Source organism: Taeniopygia guttata, chromosome 18 (assembly GCF_048771995.1).
Source record: "Taeniopygia guttata chromosome 18, bTaeGut7.mat, whole genome shotgun sequence".
In the NCBI taxonomy this organism is placed as follows: Eukaryota; Metazoa; Chordata; class Aves; order Passeriformes; family Estrildidae; genus Taeniopygia; species Taeniopygia guttata.
Window position 1 is genome coordinate 8345707 of NC_133043.1, and position 21129 is coordinate 8366835.

At 43.3% G+C, this 21129-nt stretch overlaps 1 protein-coding gene across 2 annotated transcripts; it reads left to right on the forward strand.

The window, feature by feature from the left end:
• Nucleotides 1-34: 34 nt before the first annotated feature.
• Nucleotides 35-20656, forward strand: ACOX1 (acyl-CoA oxidase 1). 2 transcript variants are annotated; one of them, XM_030287132.4, is made up of 14 exons: nucleotides 35-234; nucleotides 1197-1356; nucleotides 6773-6933; nucleotides 11738-11845; nucleotides 12324-12443; nucleotides 13609-13724; nucleotides 13922-14091; nucleotides 14394-14556; nucleotides 15251-15441; nucleotides 16045-16224; nucleotides 16851-16956; nucleotides 17046-17189; nucleotides 17956-18162; nucleotides 19108-20656. In XM_030287132.4, the coding sequence occupies exons 1-14, from the start codon at nucleotides 120-122 to the stop codon at nucleotides 19156-19158; spliced, it is 1992 nt and encodes a 663-aa protein (XP_030142992.2). In that variant the 5' UTR covers nucleotides 35-119; the 3' UTR covers nucleotides 19159-20656. The 2 variants fall into 2 exon arrangements, with proteins under 2 accessions (XP_030142992.2, XP_004176387.1); XM_004176339.5 differs by lacking the exon at nucleotides 6773-6933 and adding an exon at nucleotides 9888-10048 and having other exon boundaries at nucleotides 37-234.
• Nucleotides 20657-21129: the final 473 nt, after the last annotated feature.

Genomic DNA, 21129 nt, shown 5'->3' on the forward strand with positions numbered 1-21129 from the left:
CACCAACGTGGGCAGGAAACACGCGGCGTCGCGGGGCTGACGCCACACGGGGGCGGGACGGGAAGGGACCGGGACCGGGGCTGAGTTCGGGATCGGGCAGAGCCGCCGCCGCCGCCGCGATGTCGGTGAACGCGGACCTGCGGAGGGAGCGCGCCGCCGCCACCTTCCAGCCCGAGCTGCTCACCCACATCCTCGACGGCGGCCCCGAGCGCACCCGCCGCCGCAAGGAGATCGGTGAGGGAGGGCCCGGGGCCGTGAGCACGGGGAGAGACAGCCCCGGGCAGGGCTCGGAGGGGGAGAAGGAAGGGGAGACCCAGGGAGAGCGGGATACAGGGCGGGGTGAGGAGGTGAGGAGCCACGGAGTTGTGAGGGGATCGTGGGGCGGGAGAGGGTGTGGAGGAGATTTTGTGGAGCCCAAGGAGAAGAGAAGCTGTGAGGAGAGGGTTTGCAGCGTAAAGGACGGGGTTAGAGAGGAACAGGAGCTGCGTTACATCCCTGGTCCCCCTCTTCTCCCCAGAAGGGATATAGGGTGGCCCTGATAAAGCAGTGTCCTTTTTCTTCTCTGTTTCCCCTTTCTCTAGAGGGTAGTGGCGGCTTCCCATGGACATTTCTCATGGGCTCTGTCCCCTCCTTTTTCCTTCCTAGCATGCTCTTGCCCAGCAGTACAAATGTCATCTGTTTGTCACCCAGCACAATGTGGTTATGACAGATTAATGAGCTATTTCCAGGCTCTTTTCTGGTTTGGGACTGTCAGAGGCTGGTGTTGTGTAACTTCACTGACAAAGGGGGGACACAAAAAGTCTGTACTTTCTGGGCACCTTGTTTTCCAGTTGGCACAGTGGGAGTAATAACTGTGCCCTTCTGCTGGAGTTGCGTGAGGATCAGAGTTCACGAGGCTGCTGAGCCTCTCAGGCTGTTGCTGGGGGGCCTGGCTGGTCTTACATCAGTGAATTGCCCTCCTGCCAAGTCCTGAGTGCTTTGAACTGAAAATGGGGTTTATATGTGGAATGGGAGTGCCAGTAGTTGAGCTCACAAAGCGCTTGAATTTCATTTTCATTTCGTTAACCTCTTATTTTATTTTCAATTTTCTGATACCTGTACCTTGAGGTAGAGCAGGTAAAATGCTGGGTCGTTGCTTACCCTCTGCTGAGGTTTGTGGAAACTGAGCTTGTTTTCCTCTTCTGTTCTGTCCCCAGAGGCCTTAGTTCTTAATGACCCTGACTTCCAGCACGAGGATTTGAACTTCCTGTCCCGTAGCCAACGCTATGAACAAGCCATCAGGAAGAGCTCCTTGATGGTGATGAAACTAAGGGAATATGGAATTGCAGATCCCGAGGAGATCTACTGGTTTAAAAGGTACTTAAAAAGATCCAGAGTTTGCTTCTTGTACTTCAGTCATCACCAAGGATGCTATGGTTGTGGTTTTTTTCCTATGTTTGTTTTCTAAAGGAAGTTCAAAACCTGTATAAAAGCCCACTCAATTACTGGCTTCAGTAATTTCAGATTAAACCCTGAATTCCTGAATGTTGTGTTTTCTTAGGTTGTTTTTTTTTTTTAAGAGAAATGCAACATTAACAGTTATACCCCATTCTTTATGTGTGGTGCAGAAATTAAAAAACAGAACTTGAAGTCAGATTTTTTTTTTTTTCCAAAAGGAATAAAAAAAATCATACTGAATTACTTGGACTCTGAATAGATCTGATGAGTTTGCAGCTTCTGATGAAATCTCTAAAAGCTGATTACTTCACTTTGCACTTAGACCCAATAAAGTCACATTACAGAGATACTTGAAACTATTCCAAGATGGTTTGTAAATTCTTGTGTATCACTGTCTGTTCTGGGTCCCTCCTCTAAGCTCCAGAGGTTCTCCTTGACCCAGAGGCTTTTTGTTGTACCTGACCTTTGGTTTATCTGATAGTACCACCTTTGAATCAAGTTAATGAAAATAAGACTCTTTACATCTGAGATTTCATTCCTTCCAGAAGAAATTAGAACTCAGTTTCTGATTTTGATGCATCTCTCCCCCTAATTCTGTTAAACTCTTTCTGATTTAATCAAACAGAAACTGATAACAGGAGTTACACAGATGCAGAAATCTGTTGTAATCCCATGGATATCCTCTGGCACATTAAATAATGAACCACAAGCCCCCTCTTGACTGGTTTTGTAGAAAAGCTGTCATGGGCCCCAGGGCATGACCCTTGGCACTAGGAAATGGAGGTTATCTTATCCACTGTGGTTTTACTTTCAGAGAAACTGGTCTGCACTGACCTGTGTCAGGAAAGTTCTCGTGGAAGTGTAAATAATTTGAAAATTATCATTGGTGGACAGTGATAACAGAGCAAGTTCAGTGACAGTAGTGGGTTATTCAGGTGCTGCACAGCAAAAGTTAATAATTAAATTTTTTTTCCTACATAAGGTTTATTGAAAGTGATGGGAAAGTTTCTTCATTTATTTATTTATTTCTACAAAGAAAATTCAGCAAAGTCTATCCAGTCTATCAGATAGAAAATTTTAACAATTTTCTGTCTTTTTGTAGCATTAATGGCAATATTATATGAAAACAGACTTTTTTGAAGTAGTCAAATGAGAGATTCTAGTTTTGTCTTTCTATAATCTTATTTTGGAGTCAGCAATACTTGAGTGAATGAAAGTGTAATAAATATTTCCTACAGATACCAAATAGTACCTCCACATCTAACGTGGCAAGACTGGTCAGGTGTGACTTCCAAAACCAATGGAAACAATAAAAAAGCTTACTTTTTTTCCAAGGTAAAATCTAATTGCCACCATTCAGGATTTCAAAATATAATTGCAATTACTGTAGACTGAGCGTATTTGCCATTTTAAAATTATTTCATATGCCATTTTTATTCTGTAGTAATGTGTAGTAGAATGAAGAGCAGTGCATAAACTTCTTGCCTACAGGTGAAGTGTGTTTGCTCTAAGAACTGTACACTGTTGATATTCTGAAATTAGTTCTTTACTATAATGTGTGGTGTTGGCAAGGATGCCATGTGGGCTGGATGCTGCTTAAAAAATGGATTAAATGAAAGGGTTATTTTTTCATCCTTTGATTTCATTTGCATTTTAACATCTGTCCCCACTTTCTCACCTGTTGAGTGTTAAATATTTTTTAAATTTGGTGAACTGCACCCAACTGACAAAATTATGTCGGTTTCTATCTCATATCTGAACATGTTAATTAATGCTAACTGAAAGTGACTTCATTAGTGTAAAACCTGACCTGGAGAAAGTGTGTTTGGGCTTATTCATTTTTTCCAAACTGAAAACTGAATGGATATGGTGTTGCAACATGCCTCAAATGAAGTTTATGAAATAGACTGATGTCCTTGATTCAGATGTCAAGTTGTATTTATTGTGATTGACGTTTCCACTTCTGGAAGCTTAAGAAATTTTGTTGGTTATCCCCAAAATACAGGGACAGATTTACATATGCAATTTTTAAGAATTTTTTCCTGTAGCTTTCCTAAAGTGCCAGAATATCTCTAGGTAGCTTTGCACAGGACTCACCAACTTTAAAGGTTGGTTTATGAGTAGGTGAGGAGAAATGCTGCTTCCCTCACTGCCCTGAAGACATACTTAAACAGTTACTGCTGCTGCTGTGACATGTCCAAGTGAATGCTCCTCCTTCCTATTTCCAAAGGGCTTTGTTGGACTCCAAATCATAAGAGGATCTATTAAATATACTTAAGTGCTTTTCATGTAGTAATTCTTCTATGTCCACACTACAGTTGCAGCTGTTGTGACTACAGCTTTGAAGGCCATCAGCCTAAAAGTGCCAATATTTCAGATTTCTTTTACAGTCTAACTGCAGCAAAACCTAAATCATCATGAAAAATGGGAAATGTGTCTGGTGTAATGCTCCAGTGCTCTTGGAAGAGAGTGAGCTGCTCAGTTTTAATTCACCTTCAACTTTAGTTAACTTTCATTGAGGAAAACAGGATTAAACAAAGAAATGAAAAACAGTTGAGACAAACTGGGTCACAGAAGAAGAGAAGATCTGAGAGCTGCTGGTCACCAGATGATTCCTGTGTTCGTTAAGCATTGCATGAATGTCCACTTTCCCTGCTGGAATTTGTTCTTACGTCTCTAAATTCGGACCCAGAGTAGCTTTGAGCAAATCAAAATAGTAAAACTCTACTATGGGCCCTACTTGGCATTGCTAAATTAATGCAGAGTGAATGAGTCTGGCTTAATCTTACTTTTGATAAAGCTGGAACAGGAGTTTATTACCATAGCAGTTGTTAGCTCTGAAGCCCAGTTAGCACAGCTCAACCACAGCTCCTGCTCCTTCTCCACTGGGATGACCCTTCATGCTCATCCTTGAGAAAGTTGCTTTAAGAACTGCCCAAAGCAGAAAGGTTTGCACACAGACTAATGCAAAGTAAATGCCCCTGTTCTGCAGCCTGGGAACGGCTTTGCAGTTGTTCCTGTAGCTTTGGAGCCTCTCAACACACAGGCTTTGCTTCTGTCATCCCCTGTGCACTTTGAGACAGTGACACACCTGTCACATAAATGCCTTTTACTGTGTGGGTGGCACTGGTTGCTGTGAAATCTGAGATGATCTGTATTGCCAAAGCACATATTACTACATAACCTTCTCCCAGAAGTGGATTTGGAGCTGTGTCCTCATTGTGCCACTGGTGGTTGTAGCGAGGCTGACCTCAGAGCAGCTGGGCATTGATCAGATGGTCACTGCCACCATCAGTCTTGATGGAGCAGAGTATTTGAGCAGTTACAAACTGCAGCCTTCGGAGAACAGCCAGTCCAGGGGCTGGGAGTGTTGAAATTGTGATGGGAAGCAGTAAGAGTTCAGAGAAAGAAACAGAAGGGAAGAAGACCTGTTGTTCCTTCCTTCACAGCTGGTACCTCTTCTGTTTGCCCTGTATCTTGAGGAAAACAGGATTCTCTCTCATTGTCATGCATGTTAAAAGGCACATTAAGGAAATCTTAAATCTTCAGTGTGGAATACACAGAGATGAACAGTTTCTGCTGTAATTTAATTTTCAGTTTAGTTAATTCAAGAAGCTGTTAAAATGCTGCACAATTGGCTACAGAAACATGACCCCCTAACACAGGGGTGTTAAAGCATCCACTTGCAAAATGTCTCTTGTCCTTCTCCTGTCAGAGAAGGTAATAGTAATCATTAGATATCTGGCACTTGTGATTAAACTTTCTCATAGGCAGTGAAAGTTGCTGGTGTGACCTTTCAGAAGATTTCTGGAATGTTTTCCTGGAGCATTACCTTCAAAGAAGCAGTGTCTGACCTGACTTTTCTGACAGCAAAGCATGGGCTGCGCATTTTTCTCAAGTTCTTTCAATGACTGCTGAAAATATGCAAAGACCCATTCAAGCTCTTCCCAAGCTGCCCTGAAAGTTCATGTCTCAAGGTCAGCAGTTACTTTCTTCCTGTAGATTTGTCCTTTTTGGGCCCAGGGAGTAGGTGCACAATAATTGTGCTGGAGGCAGTGAGGAAGAAAAGGGTGCTGCTGTTGCTGTATAGGTTCTGAGCTAAAAGAATAACCTACTTAGGAAACCACAAGAGTGTTGAAAAGTTCTGTCTTGCTGTCCTTGCAGCATTTTTAAGCCCTTGGTCACCCTGAAAGCATCAGCTTTGGTAACATCTGCTACTGTAGGCGAGAGAGGTTTTTTGGTGAAAGAACTGTGTGCCTCAATTCCAGGAACTTCACACACTGTACCTGCAACCACACCAGTTTAAAGCACAGTTAATATGTTAGTCACCAGCATTAGTTTACTTGATCACAATAATTTTGTTCCTGGAAAAATCCATGGCTCATTTAGCCTTGTTCATTTAAAACAGGCAACGTGCAGTTCAGTGGTGCTTTATCTCTCACTCTAAGGCTGGTTTTCACAGCCTGTACAGGATCTGCTGTTGAATTATCGATTATTTACTCTCTGCATGGTGCAAAATGCCCATCATAAATGCTGCTGTAATTGACAAGCTATATGCAGAACATCCCCTATGGTTTTTATGCAGAGGGCTCGTTTTTTCCTCCTCTTAGAGTTTAGATGGAATAAACATTTGTGTCCAGTAGATTGAAGATGAAGAAACTGATCAAGCTGCAGAAGGGAAGATGTTTTAATTGAGAATGTACTTTGCCTGCCATTGTGGCTCCTGTATGGTTAGAGTTTTCTTTCATGAAATAACTTCTGCTTTGGTGAAGCACACCTAAAATGTCTGAATTTTCTTTCCATTCCCTCCAGCACTAGACTGTAATGGTAATTTTAATTGAAAGTGAGTTCCAGCTCTCACAATGGATAGAAGCAGCTGCAGGCTATACAGAGCTGTTCCAAAAAGAACTCAGTCACCAAAGAAACCTTTTCATTTTTAATACATATTTCTTCTAACTAATAATGCCCTAGTTGTAGGCTACCAGCAGTAGTGGGATTTATTCCACAAAGCCTGAGAGATGAAGGAGAAAATATTTTGGTTTTCATGTCCTTAGTTTCAAGTTCCTCATGTACCTTTGTAGAATAATATTTTTTTCCAGTTACATAGCAACAGCAGGATTCATGGGGTGCAGAAGATGCCTGGAAGAAACATCTGTTTTCCCACTGGCATTGCGTCTGATGCCTCCACATTTGGAGGTTGCTTGTGGGACAAAAAAAAAAAAAGGTTGAATGAGGCAAAGAGATTATTTATCTTTTGCTCCAGTTGGAGAAAAGCCTTTCAGATTCATGGTACCAGTAAGACTGAGATCCAGATCCCTCTATTTCTCTCCTGTAGAACATGCTTGGGCAATTTTCCTGAACCTTTGGGTCTCCACTTCAGCATGTTTCACAAAACCATAGAGACCCAAACGTCTGCTGCTCAGAAGGAGAAGTGGCTGCCCCTGGTCCGTGGAGTCAAGATAATTGGCACCTACGCCCAAACCGAAATGGGACATGGTTAGTTCCCTTCAGGGATCAATGGGTAACCTCTTTTCTCTAACTCCAGTGGGTAAATTGTTAATTTTCTCCTGGGTCAATCTAAAAAGGGGGAAAGGTAAAATTCCTCAGTTAATGGTTGATGTCTGTAGCCAGACAGCCGGCTCATTTCACATCCTGACAACTCCAGGCTTCCTTTTGATCTTTTCCAGAATGCAAGATAGCCTCTTAGCTGATCTCTGCATTGGTAGTTGTTTCCTTTGTTTTGAAATGAGGAGGTTGTTCCAAGCCCTGAGAATCTGAATTTCACCTGAACCAGTTGGAACGTGTCAATGAACAGTACTGTGGTTTTTACTTTTGCCTGATTTTGGGACGGGTATGCCAGAGCCCCCAGTGCATGGCTGGCCTGCAGAAACAGGTCAGGAGCATTCCTACAGGAGCAGTGGAGCACAGCAAGATTGTGAGTTCTGGGTTGAAAGTCAGGTATGCTTTGCCCCAGGCACTTCTCTTTCAGATGCTGCTCCACTGCAGCTGTACAGCTTCCTGGAAAGGTCTTGCTTACAAAGGAAAAAAACCCATCCTACTCCTGCTGTTGTTGAAAGCAACTTTCACTGCTTCAAATGGAAAAACATTTAATGGATAAAAAACCAGTCTTTTAGCCCAGAACCTGGAATTATGGCTGTTAAGTACCAGCAAGAATAGTTAACAAACAAGGACTCCAGTGCTTGTGCTGGCATCTGAAGTGGAAAAGCCTGAGGTGTCAAGTCTGGACACTGCTGGATGGCAGTGCCAGCTGCCTGGTTGCTCAGTTACAGCTGCTGAAACATTTGTAGAAGACTCAGTGGAAGAAACCCTGTCCTCTGTCCTGCTCAACAAACCCAGCTCAACACCAGAAGCTGAGAGAGAACTGAATGGCAACAATCACTGCCTTGCTTTCTCACACCAGCTGCTTGAAATCAATCACATCCACACTGCAGTGATTGGTTTTACTTCTGATTTCACATCAGATCATTGCACTTTCTTGGCTGCTGATGGTTGATTTCCTTATAGTTCTCATGTGGTTGCATGGTTAAATTGGTATTTTGACACTTGATGGAATACAGTGAAGTAGATACTCTTTCTATGCTGAATAATTAAAATGCAAACATTTGGCATTCCTGCTGTGAATGTTGAGTATCTGATATTTCATCAGAAAAGCTGCTGCAGTAATTGTCACTAAGATTTGCTTAATTTAATCCTGATGTTTAAAATCTGGTGATGAGGAAGCAGACCTCTGGATTATTGAACTGAGCTCTGGCCTGGATGGGTATTTACTCAGGTTTATCTTGGTGACTATATGTGTGATAGTCTGTGTTGATTTTAACCTTTTTCATTGTGAAGAAGTCTTCTCTCTCTCTCAAAAAAAAAAAAATTGAGAAGCAAAAACACAAATAGCACAGGGCTGAAAATGAAACAAGAAGGAGCAGTGAAAAAGTGAAAATACTGTGTTGTTTCTGTCTGGTTTATAACTACTGCTGGTAAATAAGGATTTTCTTTTTTTTTTTTTTGTTTTGTTTTGGGGGTGTTTTTTTGTTTGTTTGTTTTGGTTTGGTTTGGTTTTTGTCAGTCTTTGACTGTCAGCTGTGTACTTCTCACCAGTACTGAACTCACTTAAAATCTGGTATTCCTGGTAGGCCATTAGTCCCCTGTTGGGCTTGGTCACTGTGCAGTCAGAAAGCTTAGAAAACCTTGCTGCTGGGTTTATTATAGTTGAATTTATTTGTAGGAGTCTGAGACGATCAAAAAACAGTTCTTGAGAAGCCCTTGGGACAGAACTAGTTCATATTAATGTGTATTTAGAGAATACAAGGATGCATTGTTCCCACTTTGCTAAAAATGTCAGATGAGTTTGAGCCAAGCTCAGATCAGTGCTCTTTCCATAATGCATATCATTTAAATATAGATATATTCCTGTTAAAGTCCAATTAAATTTATTTCATACATAAATGAGCCAGATGGAGGTACTGGTCCTCAATCTATCACCACTATTTTAATACTCAAAGCTGTCAATATTTTAAGATTTAATTATGAATTCATTCTTTATATTGAAAAACTTAATAGACCACTTAATTACCTCACAGTGGTAATTAAGTTCAACAGAACATGGAGAAAAAGTAATTCTAATGTCATATATTTAATTTGAGATAATTTGTGCTGGTGATTTACAAATTCAAAAACGTTGGCTTTCTTCCCGAGTTGTTCATGGTCACAACTTTGAGTTTCACATACAGAGCACTGTCCTTTTAAGAAAGTTCTTTAAAATAGCAGAAATTGAAGGAAGTTGATTTGAAATGCCATGTACACTAATTATGTCTGATACTTAATTTTTTAAAAATAGAATAAATAGTGCAGCCAATTAGGATTTGCCTTTTTTTAAAAAGATAAAATTCATTGAAAACCTAACTTGTTTAGCTGGATAAACTGCGATTTTCACCAGGTTCTACCTTCAAAACATGTCAAAAAAGAAACAAAAAAGGTGGACTTGCTATGTTTGGTTGAAAACACGCTGCTTTCAGCCACATCACATCTCCCACAGACTGACATTCTGAGCTGACTGCCTCAGCCCATTGAACTTAGGGATGCTCTGATGTTCAAACCAGAAGGTCTGGTCCATCTTTTGGTTTAGATTCATCCTTTTTTTTAAGCAATCATAGTGCATCAAAAATAGGAGAATGTTGCAGATGCACTGTCTGCAAGATTACAAAGAAAAGCACTGCAGCATGTTTATTTCAAAGTGAATGCAATTTCTTATTACTCAGGCCTGAGAAAAGGACAGTGCTCTGGCTCTCTGAAATACACTTGCTGAATTCTGATTGACACATGAATAAATTTTTTTTTCTTTCTGTCTCTTCCTGAATCTCCACCATGAATCCTCATGCTTGCTTCCCTCCCATAACATTCCCTTCACGCTCCCATCCTGTGAAAATTCTTCACAGCTTTGTTCACCGTGGACGGCCTGAACCTCTGGACCTTCACCTGGGCATGTTCCTCCCCACCCTTCTCACCCAGGCCACCCCAGAGCAGCAGGATCGCTTCTTCATGCCTGCCTGGAACCTGGAGATCATTGGCACTTATGCCCAGACTGAAATGGGCCATGGTACAGTACATTCAGTAAATGCTCTTTCTAACAATGCCTTTGTGTGCAGAGGATTCCCGTGCCTGGGAGAGCAGGGTGTGTGTGTCCCACAGTTTTGCACATGCAGCTGTGGTTGTAGGGAAAAGTGGACAGCCTCTGCAAGGGTTAACAGAGCATTATGCCATGTGCTGCTTCCCTCTTCCTCTGAAGAAAGGGTTTGATGCCTGTAGCTCTATAAATGAGCACCTGGGTGCTCCTCCAATTCAAACCAGTATCATTACTGCCCATCACTGGTGCTCTCAGTTTGGTGGCATCTCTTCATTTTACACTTGCTGTTCTTTCCAGTTTGAGTTCTGATTTGCTCTAATTAATGTTCAGTGTAAAGACAAAAGGACAGAGCTTTGAGATAGTGAAAGAGATGCCAAAAAATTAAGAGTTGCTTGTTCACATCAGGATTAACTTTGGATCAATGCTCATGTTCTGTGGGGAGCTTTTTCCTCTTAGTTCACTCCCATGTGTTCTTTTTAACTGACCATGAAATGTGTTGGGCTTTTTGAGTTCTCTGTCTCATGTTGACTTTGTTTTTTATCGCTATTTCTTTGCTTTCAAGCTTTGAAATGGATTTTGATAACTCCAGCAGTATTGTGATTGTAACACTTCTAATTCAAGTTTTAAAGGGAGGATATTCTACCTTGGGAAACTTTAATTTTGGTCATCTCAGAGTTGCAGATGAGAATTGTTTTCTAAAGATGAGCAGGATTCACCTTTGTGTTGAAGGGAAATGTAGAGACTGTGTGAAGCATAAAGTAACTGCAAGTCTGAGGAGAATCTCTTGGAACTAGTGAGGTTTGAAGATCCTTTGCCAACAGAGTATGTCTGTCTTGAGCTGCCTGTGGAAGTCTGCCATTACCTCCATGCTTTGGGAACGTGGTTGCTGCAAGGTGATCTCCTTTTTCCTGTTGGAGCTCTTGTCCTGCCCTGTCACTCCAGACTCAGGAGTGTTCACAGATTGTCTAGTTTAAGCAAGTAGGCCTGGTGATTTTGGGAGTTTTGAAGGCATTCAGGGGCAGTGCCTCTGCTCTGAGACAGGTGTATGGGAAGTGAAGCATTGGGGGCAGAAGACAAAGAGTGTTCCTGGAATTACCTCCGTCTTTATACAGTCTCTTCATCCACCTGCATCAGTACCTGGCATACACATGCCATTACTTGCTCTCTTGGAGCTGTGGATGATCTCTTCTGGGAGATCAGCTCCATCAAGTGAGGAGAATGTAGGCTTGATAAGGGAATTAAGAGGTGATGGCCGATTATTTCCTCTTGTGGCTGAGAACTAGATAGTTTTATTTTGCAATTTAATCAGATTGCATTTTAGTGAAATTCAGGTGAGTGTGTTCCCATGGAATATTTTAAATGAGAAAGGGCTTCTGGTATTTGTGATAGCAAAAAGGTGTCAGATTGGAGGTGCTTGGAAAATTAGTCTTAGGCCACTGGGGAAAACAATGTTTTCTGAGAATTGGCAGTCCCAGAATGTGGTCTGGCCCTCACTTGTTCTTCCTTAATTTGTTGATATTTAGCTTTTTATACATATAGCCTAAAAGCAAAATTAAAATTCAAACATTACTACTGGAGTTCCACTTTCCATTGTCCAGTTCTGTCCTTGTGTCTGTTTTGTGACTGACTTCCTGCCAAAACAATGTGTTTACTTGTTTCCAGGGACTCATCTTCGGGGCCTGGAAACAACAGCCACTTATGACCCCTCTACACAGGAGTTCATCCTCAACAGCCCCACTGTCACCTCCATTAAGTGGTGGCCAGGTGGACGTAAGTGTGTCTCAATCTGGAAGATGTATGGGAAAAACTCAGGGAGGTGATGCTATGTGTGTTGTATCTACAGAGTGATAGAAATGAAAGTTGATCCAAATTGTTGGCTGAAAGGCAGTCACTCTGGCATAACAAGCAGACTTAGCAGAGCCTGTTAAACATTGTCTGTGTGCTCTGGGCTGTTGCTCAGAACCATTCACACTGTGGATTTGATGTAATTTTTGATTGCTTGTATCAAATTATTTATAGTTCCTTCAGCTTCACTGATGGGTATGCCAAGGACTCGGTGTTTTATAGTGAAGAAAATTGTGCTGTGCAACTTCCATTGACTTGAGCAACATTTTTTCAGAGAGCTTTACTATTGGGGTGGCACCCAGTGGGGTCAGTGGGTTTCTAGTGCACGATGTGATGAGGTTATCTCAGGAGGAAGACTCTGTGTGTGTCAGTGTTTCTGTGCTGAGTCCTGCTCCCGTTGCAGTTGGGAAGACGTCGAACCACGCCATCGTTCTGGCTCAGCTCTACACCCAGGGCCAGTGCAAAGGCCTGCACGCCTTCATTGTCCCCATCCGGCAGCTGGGCACACATGAACCTCTGCCAGGTACAAATTCACACTCAGGGAATAGATTACACCTGTTTCTCTCTGACTGTATACAGCTGCTGTGTCTTGTTAAAGTCCATAGCGTATTTCATTAGCTGAATTCATCTGGTAGATCACAGGGTTTACATGAGTCTTTCTTATGACTGCACTACCACTAAATCATCTTTCCTACCAGGCCTTCAATGTGAAATTTAGTTTGGGATTTGATTCTTCCCCAGTGAAGTTTAGTTTGGGATTTGGTCCTGCCCCAGTGTCTTTTAGCTATGCATGCCATGAGCAGCACGTCCTGCTTTCTGACAGAGGAAGAAGAGCTTTCATCACCCTTTAGCTGGAAGTGAGCTGGATGAACTTTAGAGACAACTCCTGCAGTGAGTGGATGGTAGGGCTGCATGGAAATTATGGACACTCCCGTGTTTTGATATCCAGTTGTGGTTTAACTCATCAGGCAGCTAAACACACACAACCATTCCCTCCACACAGAGGGATGGGGGAAAGAATTGTCAAAAAGGTAAAACTTGTAGACTGAGATAAAGGCAATTTAATAGGACAGAAAAGGAAGGTAAATTAATAATAATAACAGTAACAACAACAACAATTATAATAATAGTAGAATATGCAGAGCAAGTGATCATTGTGTGATTGCTCAGCACCAGCTGACTGATGCCAAGCCAGTCCCTGAGCAGGGAGCTGTCATCCCCCCCAGCTGATTTCACCCAGTTTTATTGTTCAGCATGATGCCACATGGTGGGGAATATCCCTTTGTCCAGCTGGGGTCAGCTGTCCTGGCTGTGTCACCTGCCAGCTTCTTGTGTCCCCCCAGCTTCCTCACTGTTGGGGCAGTGTGGAAATTGAAAAGTCCTTCATCTGATGCAAGTGCTACTTAGCAACAACTGAACCATCAGTGTGTTATCAACATTGTTCTCATGCTAAATCCAGAACACAGCACTGTACCAGCCACTGGGAAGGTAATTTCACTCTATCCCAGCCAAAACTAGGACACCGCTTTTCTATCAAAGAGATTAAGGTACCTGTTAACTCTTACTCATAACACTGCCAGGACTTGCTAGAAATCTAACCAATCTCCTTGTTGGAGAAGGCTTGAACTTCTTGTGTGCTGTTTAGTTCCTAAACATCCTATTAATGCAAGTGGCTTTGTCTGTGGCAGGTATTACAGTGGGTGACATTGGCCCCAAATTTGGCTATGATGAAATGGATAATGGCTACCTGAAAATGGACAACTTCCGAATTCCTCGGGAAAACATGCTGATGAAATATGCCCAGGTAAAGCAGTGACTTTCAGCATCTGCTGTTAGAAATGGGCACGCTGAATGCTCTTGTGAGCTTGAGTACTGCACCAAAAGGATTGTGAGCAATTTGTAAATGCTGCTTGATGAGTTTAGAGTATGAACATGTTAAAGGGAAGAAACTTCACAAATCAACAGGCTGTATTTTTTTTTTATATTTTCTTTTTCTGGCAGGTTGAACCAGATGGCACCTATGTGAAACCAGTCAGTGACAAGCTGACCTATGGGACCATGGTGTTCATCCGTTCCCTCATCGTGGGTGACTCTGCTCGCTCCCTGTCCCGGGCCTGCACCATCGCCATCCGCTACAGCGCCGTCAGACACCAGTCTGAGCTGAAACCAGGGTGAGTGCAGGGAGACCCAGAGCAGCCTGAGCTGCTCAGGGAAAATTCTGAAGTACTGGGAGGAATGGGGGCTGTGGCTGATATTTGCTTTGGCACTCAGTATGGTTTCAAAACACTGGTTGTCCTGGGGAGTGCATGCTCTTTCATTCTTGGAATGTCTTCCCCTGCCAGAGGCTTTTGCTGGATGGTCTTAGAGAGTCTGGCTTGATATGGATGGTGAACTTACTTAGAACAGGGATAAATGGGGTTTCTGCAGCAGGTTGCTACCACTGACATGCTAACTCATCTGTATTTTGCTCTAGGGAACCAGAACCCCAGATTCTGGATTATCAGACACAACAATACAAACTCTTTCCTCTCCTGGCAACAGCATATGCCTTCCATTTTGTGGGAGACTACATCAAGTACACCTACCAGCGTATCAATGGGGACATCAGCAAGGGGGACCTCAGTGAGCTGCCAGAGGTACTGTGTCCTCTGGAAACCAGAGTGTTGGTTGAATTTGTGTGAGGTTCTTTTACAGCATGCAAAAAGAGGCATTGAGACTTTTTGGCTTTCACTCATTGAGATGTCTTATACTTCTGTAGTTTCAGAAGCCCTCAAGTCCAGGATGTGCTGGTGACATTTATTTGCTCTGTTAATTTAGCACTTTATAAAAAACAGGGAGTAATACACAGTGAGAAAGCTACTGGAAATATTTTTTTATTTGAAAGGTGTATTTCCAGGGATGATGGAGTACTGTTTGGGAGTTCAGACTGGTCTTGTGTTTGGGCTGTAACTTCTTAATTGTTTTTCCAGGTTCCTAGGGTAGAATAGGTGTGTTGATCAAAGTATCAGTACTATACTGAGGGGTGAGGGTTGTAAAATGTTCATTTTCTGTCAGGGTTTGTGACAATGGGCAGTTGAAAACAGTTTTGTACGTAAAATGTGTAGGGGCAGAAGGAATGAAGTACTTAAAATGAGTCTTCCATGTACAAGGGTTTTCATGGAAATATTTGGCTCAGGAAAGAGTTCCTTCAAGAAAAACAAAAACCTGTGGAACAGCACAAGAATGGTGTTGACTTTATTGTTTTTTTTTTTCCTGGGAGTTGCAGTCCTTAACATGTATGTGTGCAAGCTAAGACTAGAAAATAAACCTGGCTTTGCTGTTTCCCCTCAGCTGCACGCCCTGACAGCGGGGCTGAAGGCGTTCACCTCCTGGACTGCCAGCGCTGGCATTGAGGAGTGCCGGATGGCGTGCGGCGGGCACGGCTACTCCCGCTGCAGTGGCATTCCTGACATCTATGTCACCTTCACCCCGACCTGCACCTACGAGGGGGAGAACACCGTCATGATGCTGCAGACAGCCAGGTATGGGAGCTCTGCACAGGGATCCTCCAGCCTCTCCTCATGGTCCTTGTGGCTGAAGTTGGTACCAAAAGGGTTAATTCCATTTCTGCTGTGTCTGTGTAACTTTGAGCAGAGAAACAGAATCTGCTATCCCAGCAAGGACAGTTGGAAGATAAGGGGGAGACATCTGGCTTAGGAATGCAGCTACAGCCAAAACAAGGACTCCATATGGGAACATGGGGAGGGGGGTTATGGTAATGAGTTAATTATAGTGTGCATGTAGTGACTGTATGTAAGCAACACACTTGTAAAAAATCACATGCACAGAAAGAGGAGTTACACCCATGCAACCAGACACCTGTAATAAATGATGCCCTTCTTAACACTAAATTGGTGTTGAGGAGTCTTTTATTTGACTGGTGTGCAGTGAATTTGGTGAAAAAGTAATTAGCAGAAGTGTCTGTATTAGCACAAAACTGGTGTCATGTTTCTGTCCCCTACCCCATTTTTGACAGATAATTGTGTGCTACAACTGTTCTTTCTGGCCTGAGCCTCAGTGAGATGACTTTTGTCCATTCAAACAATTCATGAGTAAGAGCTGCCATCTGCTGTCTCTTTTTTCAGGTTCCTTATGAAAAGCTACACCCAGGTGACCTCTGGACAGCAGGTCAGTGGCATGGTGTCCTACCTGAACGACCTCTCCAGGCAGCGCATCCAGCCCCAGCACGTGGCTGCCAGGACTGTCACCCTGAGGATCAACGACCCCACCAGCTTGGTGGAGGCCTACAAGTCCCGTGCTGCCTGGTGAGCTCACACTGACTGGGCTGAGCCAAGAAAAACTGGGTGAGGTGGTGGTGATGCACGGCCCTCTTTGTGCTGGGTTCTCGAGGCGTGGCTGGAGAAGCTTTGATCCGTGTGTTGCTTTCAGGAAGTGACACACTTTACTGGGTTTGGGACAGGGTTAAGTGCTTTGAGGTTGAAGGAGGCTGCTCACAGCCTGCTCATAGCCTGGTTACTCTGCTCCCCAGTCGTTTGAGATTTATGTTTTTCTTATTTATGTGTAAAGTATATTCAAATTTACAAATACCAAATTACTCAGAGATCTCTCTGGAGAGAAACAATCCTGATATTGAAGTTCATTGTGAGGGAAGTGGGAGACTAGAACAGACACCTACTTGTGAGTAGGTATTGAAGCACCACATGTGTGCCGTCAGAAGTCCTCTTACCCCTCTGTAGCTGTGCTGTAGCTGCAGCAGTAATTACTGGTGTTACAAAAGCACAACTTGTCATTCCAGTCACTGTCATCACTCATGGCACATGAAAAGAATTCTGAGCTCATGTGCTATGACTGACATGTAAGAATTCAGTGTATGTCATCCTATTAATGTGATGTTATTATGTAAACTATTTTTCTTTCTCATATGAAACAGGCTTGTAGAATCTGCAGCGAAGAATCTGCAAGCTGAGCTGAACCACAGAAAGAGCAAGGAGAATGCCTGGAACAAGACTTCTGTTGATCTTGTGCGGGCATCAGAGGTCAGTGATGTGCCTGCTAAAGAAATGTGCTGTGAGAGCTCCCTCCTCATCTTTCTGTGTCCCTGGCTGACCCTTTTTGGTTTCTGCAGGCCCACTGTCACTACGTGGTCGTGAAGCTGTTCACAGCCAAGCTGGCCGAGGTCGGTGACGCCGCTGTCCGCGCGGTCCTGACCAACCTGTGCCTGCTGTACGCCCTGTTCGGCATCAGCAGGAACGCCGGCGACTTCCTGCAGGTTGGTGCCTTCCTCCAGCACTCCACATTTCTGAAGCCAGGTTCACTGCTTGCAAATGTGCTTTACATGCCGAGCTGTATGGATGTTATAGGTGTAAGTTCTTGGCTGTTGGCTGCCAGAAGGTCTGTAGCAGTGCAGGTGTGCTGGAAGGCTTTTGTCAGGTTTCCTTTGTGATAAATGGAAACAAGGTTTAGCTGAAATGGTTTCCAGTTGGTGACCAAGGAATTAATAAAGGAGCTGCAGTTAGATGTGCTCTACAACTAATACCTCTGAAAGGGGATATTGTGCTCCAAATTCTAACCCATCCTTCAATGAATGGCTTTACACTGCCAGCTGTTGCTTTTCTTCTCTTCATTGTCAGTTTGAGATTGCATTTGGGCAGGAGTATTTTGTTTGCTCTTCAGGCAGACATGGTATGTTTTATCTTCCCATTTTCCTCTTTCCTGCTTACTAAAAATTTCCCTGAAGCCAGGCACAATTTAGTACCCTTATATGCATATTCTCCAAGAAAACTTGCTGCTGCAGTTAACTTACAGGTACTCACAGAGTGAGTCTCCTATCCAGGATTAATAGCTGGGCAGTATGGAAGGCATCTCCTTCTGCTTGTGCAGTGTGGCAAATTGCCAATTTAATTACCTAGTGAAGAAAAAAAAATCCTGGTGTTTCATGACCTGCTGTATTTTTGTGTGTGGGAAAGCTGACCTGTGTGAGACCTTGGGGAAGGGAAGGATTTGTGACTTGTATAATCTTTGTTTCCCCTCTCAAGGCGGGTATCCTGAGCAGTGCCCAAATAACCCAAGTGAACCAGCACGTGAAGGAGCTCCTGGCTGTCATTCGTCCCAATGCAGTGGCACTGGTGGACTCCTTTGACTTCCATGATACCCATCTCGGGTCTGTGCTTGGCCGCTACGACGGCAACGTCTACGAGAACATGTTTGAGTGGGCAAAGAAATCCCCACTGAACAAAACACAGGTAAAGAAACCTCTCTTCTTTTTCTCACATGACCAGAGAAATAACTCAGTTTAGGGTTGTTAATTCTGCTCCAGTGATCTCAGCATGTACTTGAGGAAGGGGGGAGAAACGCCACAAGTAGTGATGAACCAAAACTAACAACCTACTTTCAGTTTGCTCTCTGTAGTTTTCTCTCCCAGGTGTACCTTACATTCATCCCTGTGGGATCTCTTGAGCTTCTCAGTGAGGGAGGAAATGGTGCACTCCACAGAGAAACAACTGAAGTATCTCAGTGAATTCAAAAGTAGTTATCACTTGCTGTTGATTCTGCTTAGTGACGGTAGCTGTGGAAGCCTTGCCCATTTTCTGGCAAATCTTCCAGGCTTCAGGCAGGAGCAGTGAGTGAAAAAGAAAATAAATTGCTCCCCTGTAGTACTTAGGTGTCAGATGTTGTATATCTAGTCTAGGACTGGAGCTGCAGCTGAGCTAAAATAAACTGTCCCTGCTCCATCAGCCAGAATGGCAAATCCTGTCTCCTGGTGCCTTTATTTCAGGTCAGACTGTATCTCCTACATTGGGCTGTCAAGAGTCTGCAGCTGGAGTTAAATCCCACCATAGTTTGCTCAGTGTTCTGTCCTTCTGAAGTTAGCGGGGCTTAGGAGCTCCATTACAACCCCTTAGGAAACCTGTACCAGTTTTCTTGTAATTAAAATGCCAAACAATTGTATGGATGTAAATCTTGCATTTCTTTCTTAAAAGAAAGGTAGTGAGCAGGCTGGTTTTTATATTCTCAATGTTTCGTATCATGTAGACCCTGAAATACAGAAGTTATGTGCTGTTCTTAAATTTCCAAAGTGCCTCTGATTCAAATTTTCTTAGTATACAAACACACTGCAAGATGTGAGGAGGTAAAACTGTTTCAAAGATCAAACCTGACCTTGTAACCACTGTCTTGTTGTCTTGCAGGTTCATGAATCTTTCCATAAACACCTGAAGCCAATGCAAGCCAAGCTGTGAAGCCTGCAGTTTTTTTAAAATGCACTCTTGCCCTGCCCTGAAAAGTGGATGTTTGCATCCGTCTTTCAGGCACCTAAATCAAACCTTTGAATGCTGTAGCTGTAGGACAGAGAATAATTGTAGCCTTTCTTTCCTCTTTTATAAACGGAGGAGGTGTTTGGGGAGAGTGCATAGGGATTGATGCCTGTTTTTAAAGTGCAATTATAATGGTAAAATTAACCTTTTACAAATCTGGGAAAGCTTTATGGATTTATACAATGATTGCTTTTGTGAAGCTGCTAACTAGAGAGAAGTTCCTGTCAACTGGAAAAGGTGGCAGGGCTTTACTATGACGTAGTTGACAGCCCTCAGGCAGTAGCTTGTGGTGAGCAGTTATGTCCTCCCCTCAAAAAATGCATCAGTGTCTTTGATTTTGGTTTTTTTGTTTTTTTTGTTTTTTTTTTTAAGATTAGCCCCACCTCTCTCCTCATTTGGCAAATGTTTGTGCTGTGTGAAGCCTCCTGCAGAGCTCTGGGCATGTGAGTCTGCGTGTGGCACTGTTTTCCTGATGGATCTGGGAAGTAAATACCCATCCTTCTCTGGAGCTCTGCTTCAGGCATCTTTCCAGAAGAAATCCTCGTGTTTCCTTTGTTTTCCTTCTTTCACTGCCCTGCACAAACTCCATTTCCTTTTGTGCCAGCTCTTGGTAAACAGGAGGTCAAAGGAGAACATAGTGATGCTGCTCTGAGGATAAAACCAACTCGTAGTAATCAGCTGGGTGCTGATGACAGATGTTCTGCCCCTCTTTTCACTCTTAGCATTTTCTAGCACTATCTCAAAGCACTTTACAAACATTACTTATGTTGATTTGGTGGGAAAAAAACATGTAGTGGTAAAAACTGCAAATTCAACCTGGAATGATGAAGCCAGTATTGTAGGGCAGAAATCAGCTGACCAGCATCCTCAGGTCTTCTGATTTTTCTGGGATGTTGTCTTGATTTTTTAAAGGCATTTGTCAAGAAAATGACAATCCCAAGTGAAGTGCCCAGATATTTTTTTATTTTTCCTGCCCATGCATTTCCAAGGAGCTTTCTCTGATTTGCTTAATTTTGTTTTGATACCGACTTGGGCCTTGCATGGTGCTGTCTGGTTGAACAAGAAGAATTCAGCTTGGAGGAGAATGTCCTGCTGCCCAGGGAAATCAGTGCAACAACTACAACCAAGCAAAATCATTGCTGCTTTTCCACACCAGTAACTCTGTCCAATAACCATAAAACCTTTTCACACTAGAGAAAGGCAAGTCTGAGCTTAAAATGGTAAAAACCTTCAGCATAAACCCAAATCCTGCAGTTCTGAGGCAACAACTGAGAATCTGCTTCTCTGCAGCTTTGGGCTCTGTTAGTCTCTAATTTTGAATCAGTTTTCTGGCACTAACAGTGATCAGACACAAGGTTTGGCTCCACGTGCAGTAGCTGAACAGAAAGAAATGTTTAATTTTAAATAAACTAATCAAACTTGCCTTTTGGCTGCTGAGTGTTTCAGGTCCTGTGGAAGTTCAGGATGCCAGAGGAGGCTGAGGGCTCTGCCTTCCCTGTGTCCAGTGGAGGGGGGGTGGAGGAGCAGGTTTAAAATATGCTAATGAAATGGCACTAGCTGTGTACAGATCTAATAAATTACAAAAATGTGTTTTCAGACAAAATGTCTTTCTTTTCACACACTGCCTTCAGTGGATCTTGTGTAAATTAATGGGGGAAGTAGAATGAAGTACTCAGAAGCCCTCAAATTAGTTGGATGTTGGTGTTTTATATAGAGTGACCTCCCTGGCTTTGCTCTGCAGTGTTGTGGGGCATCCAGACCCATCCCATGGGAATCCCTGTCCCATCCCAGGGGATCCAGCTGCCGCCAGCCGCCTGCTCCTGCCCCAGGGGAAGCACGGCTGGCACAGGGCAGAGCTGGCTGTGATGTTTGATTGGTGTCACTGCAGCTCCAGCA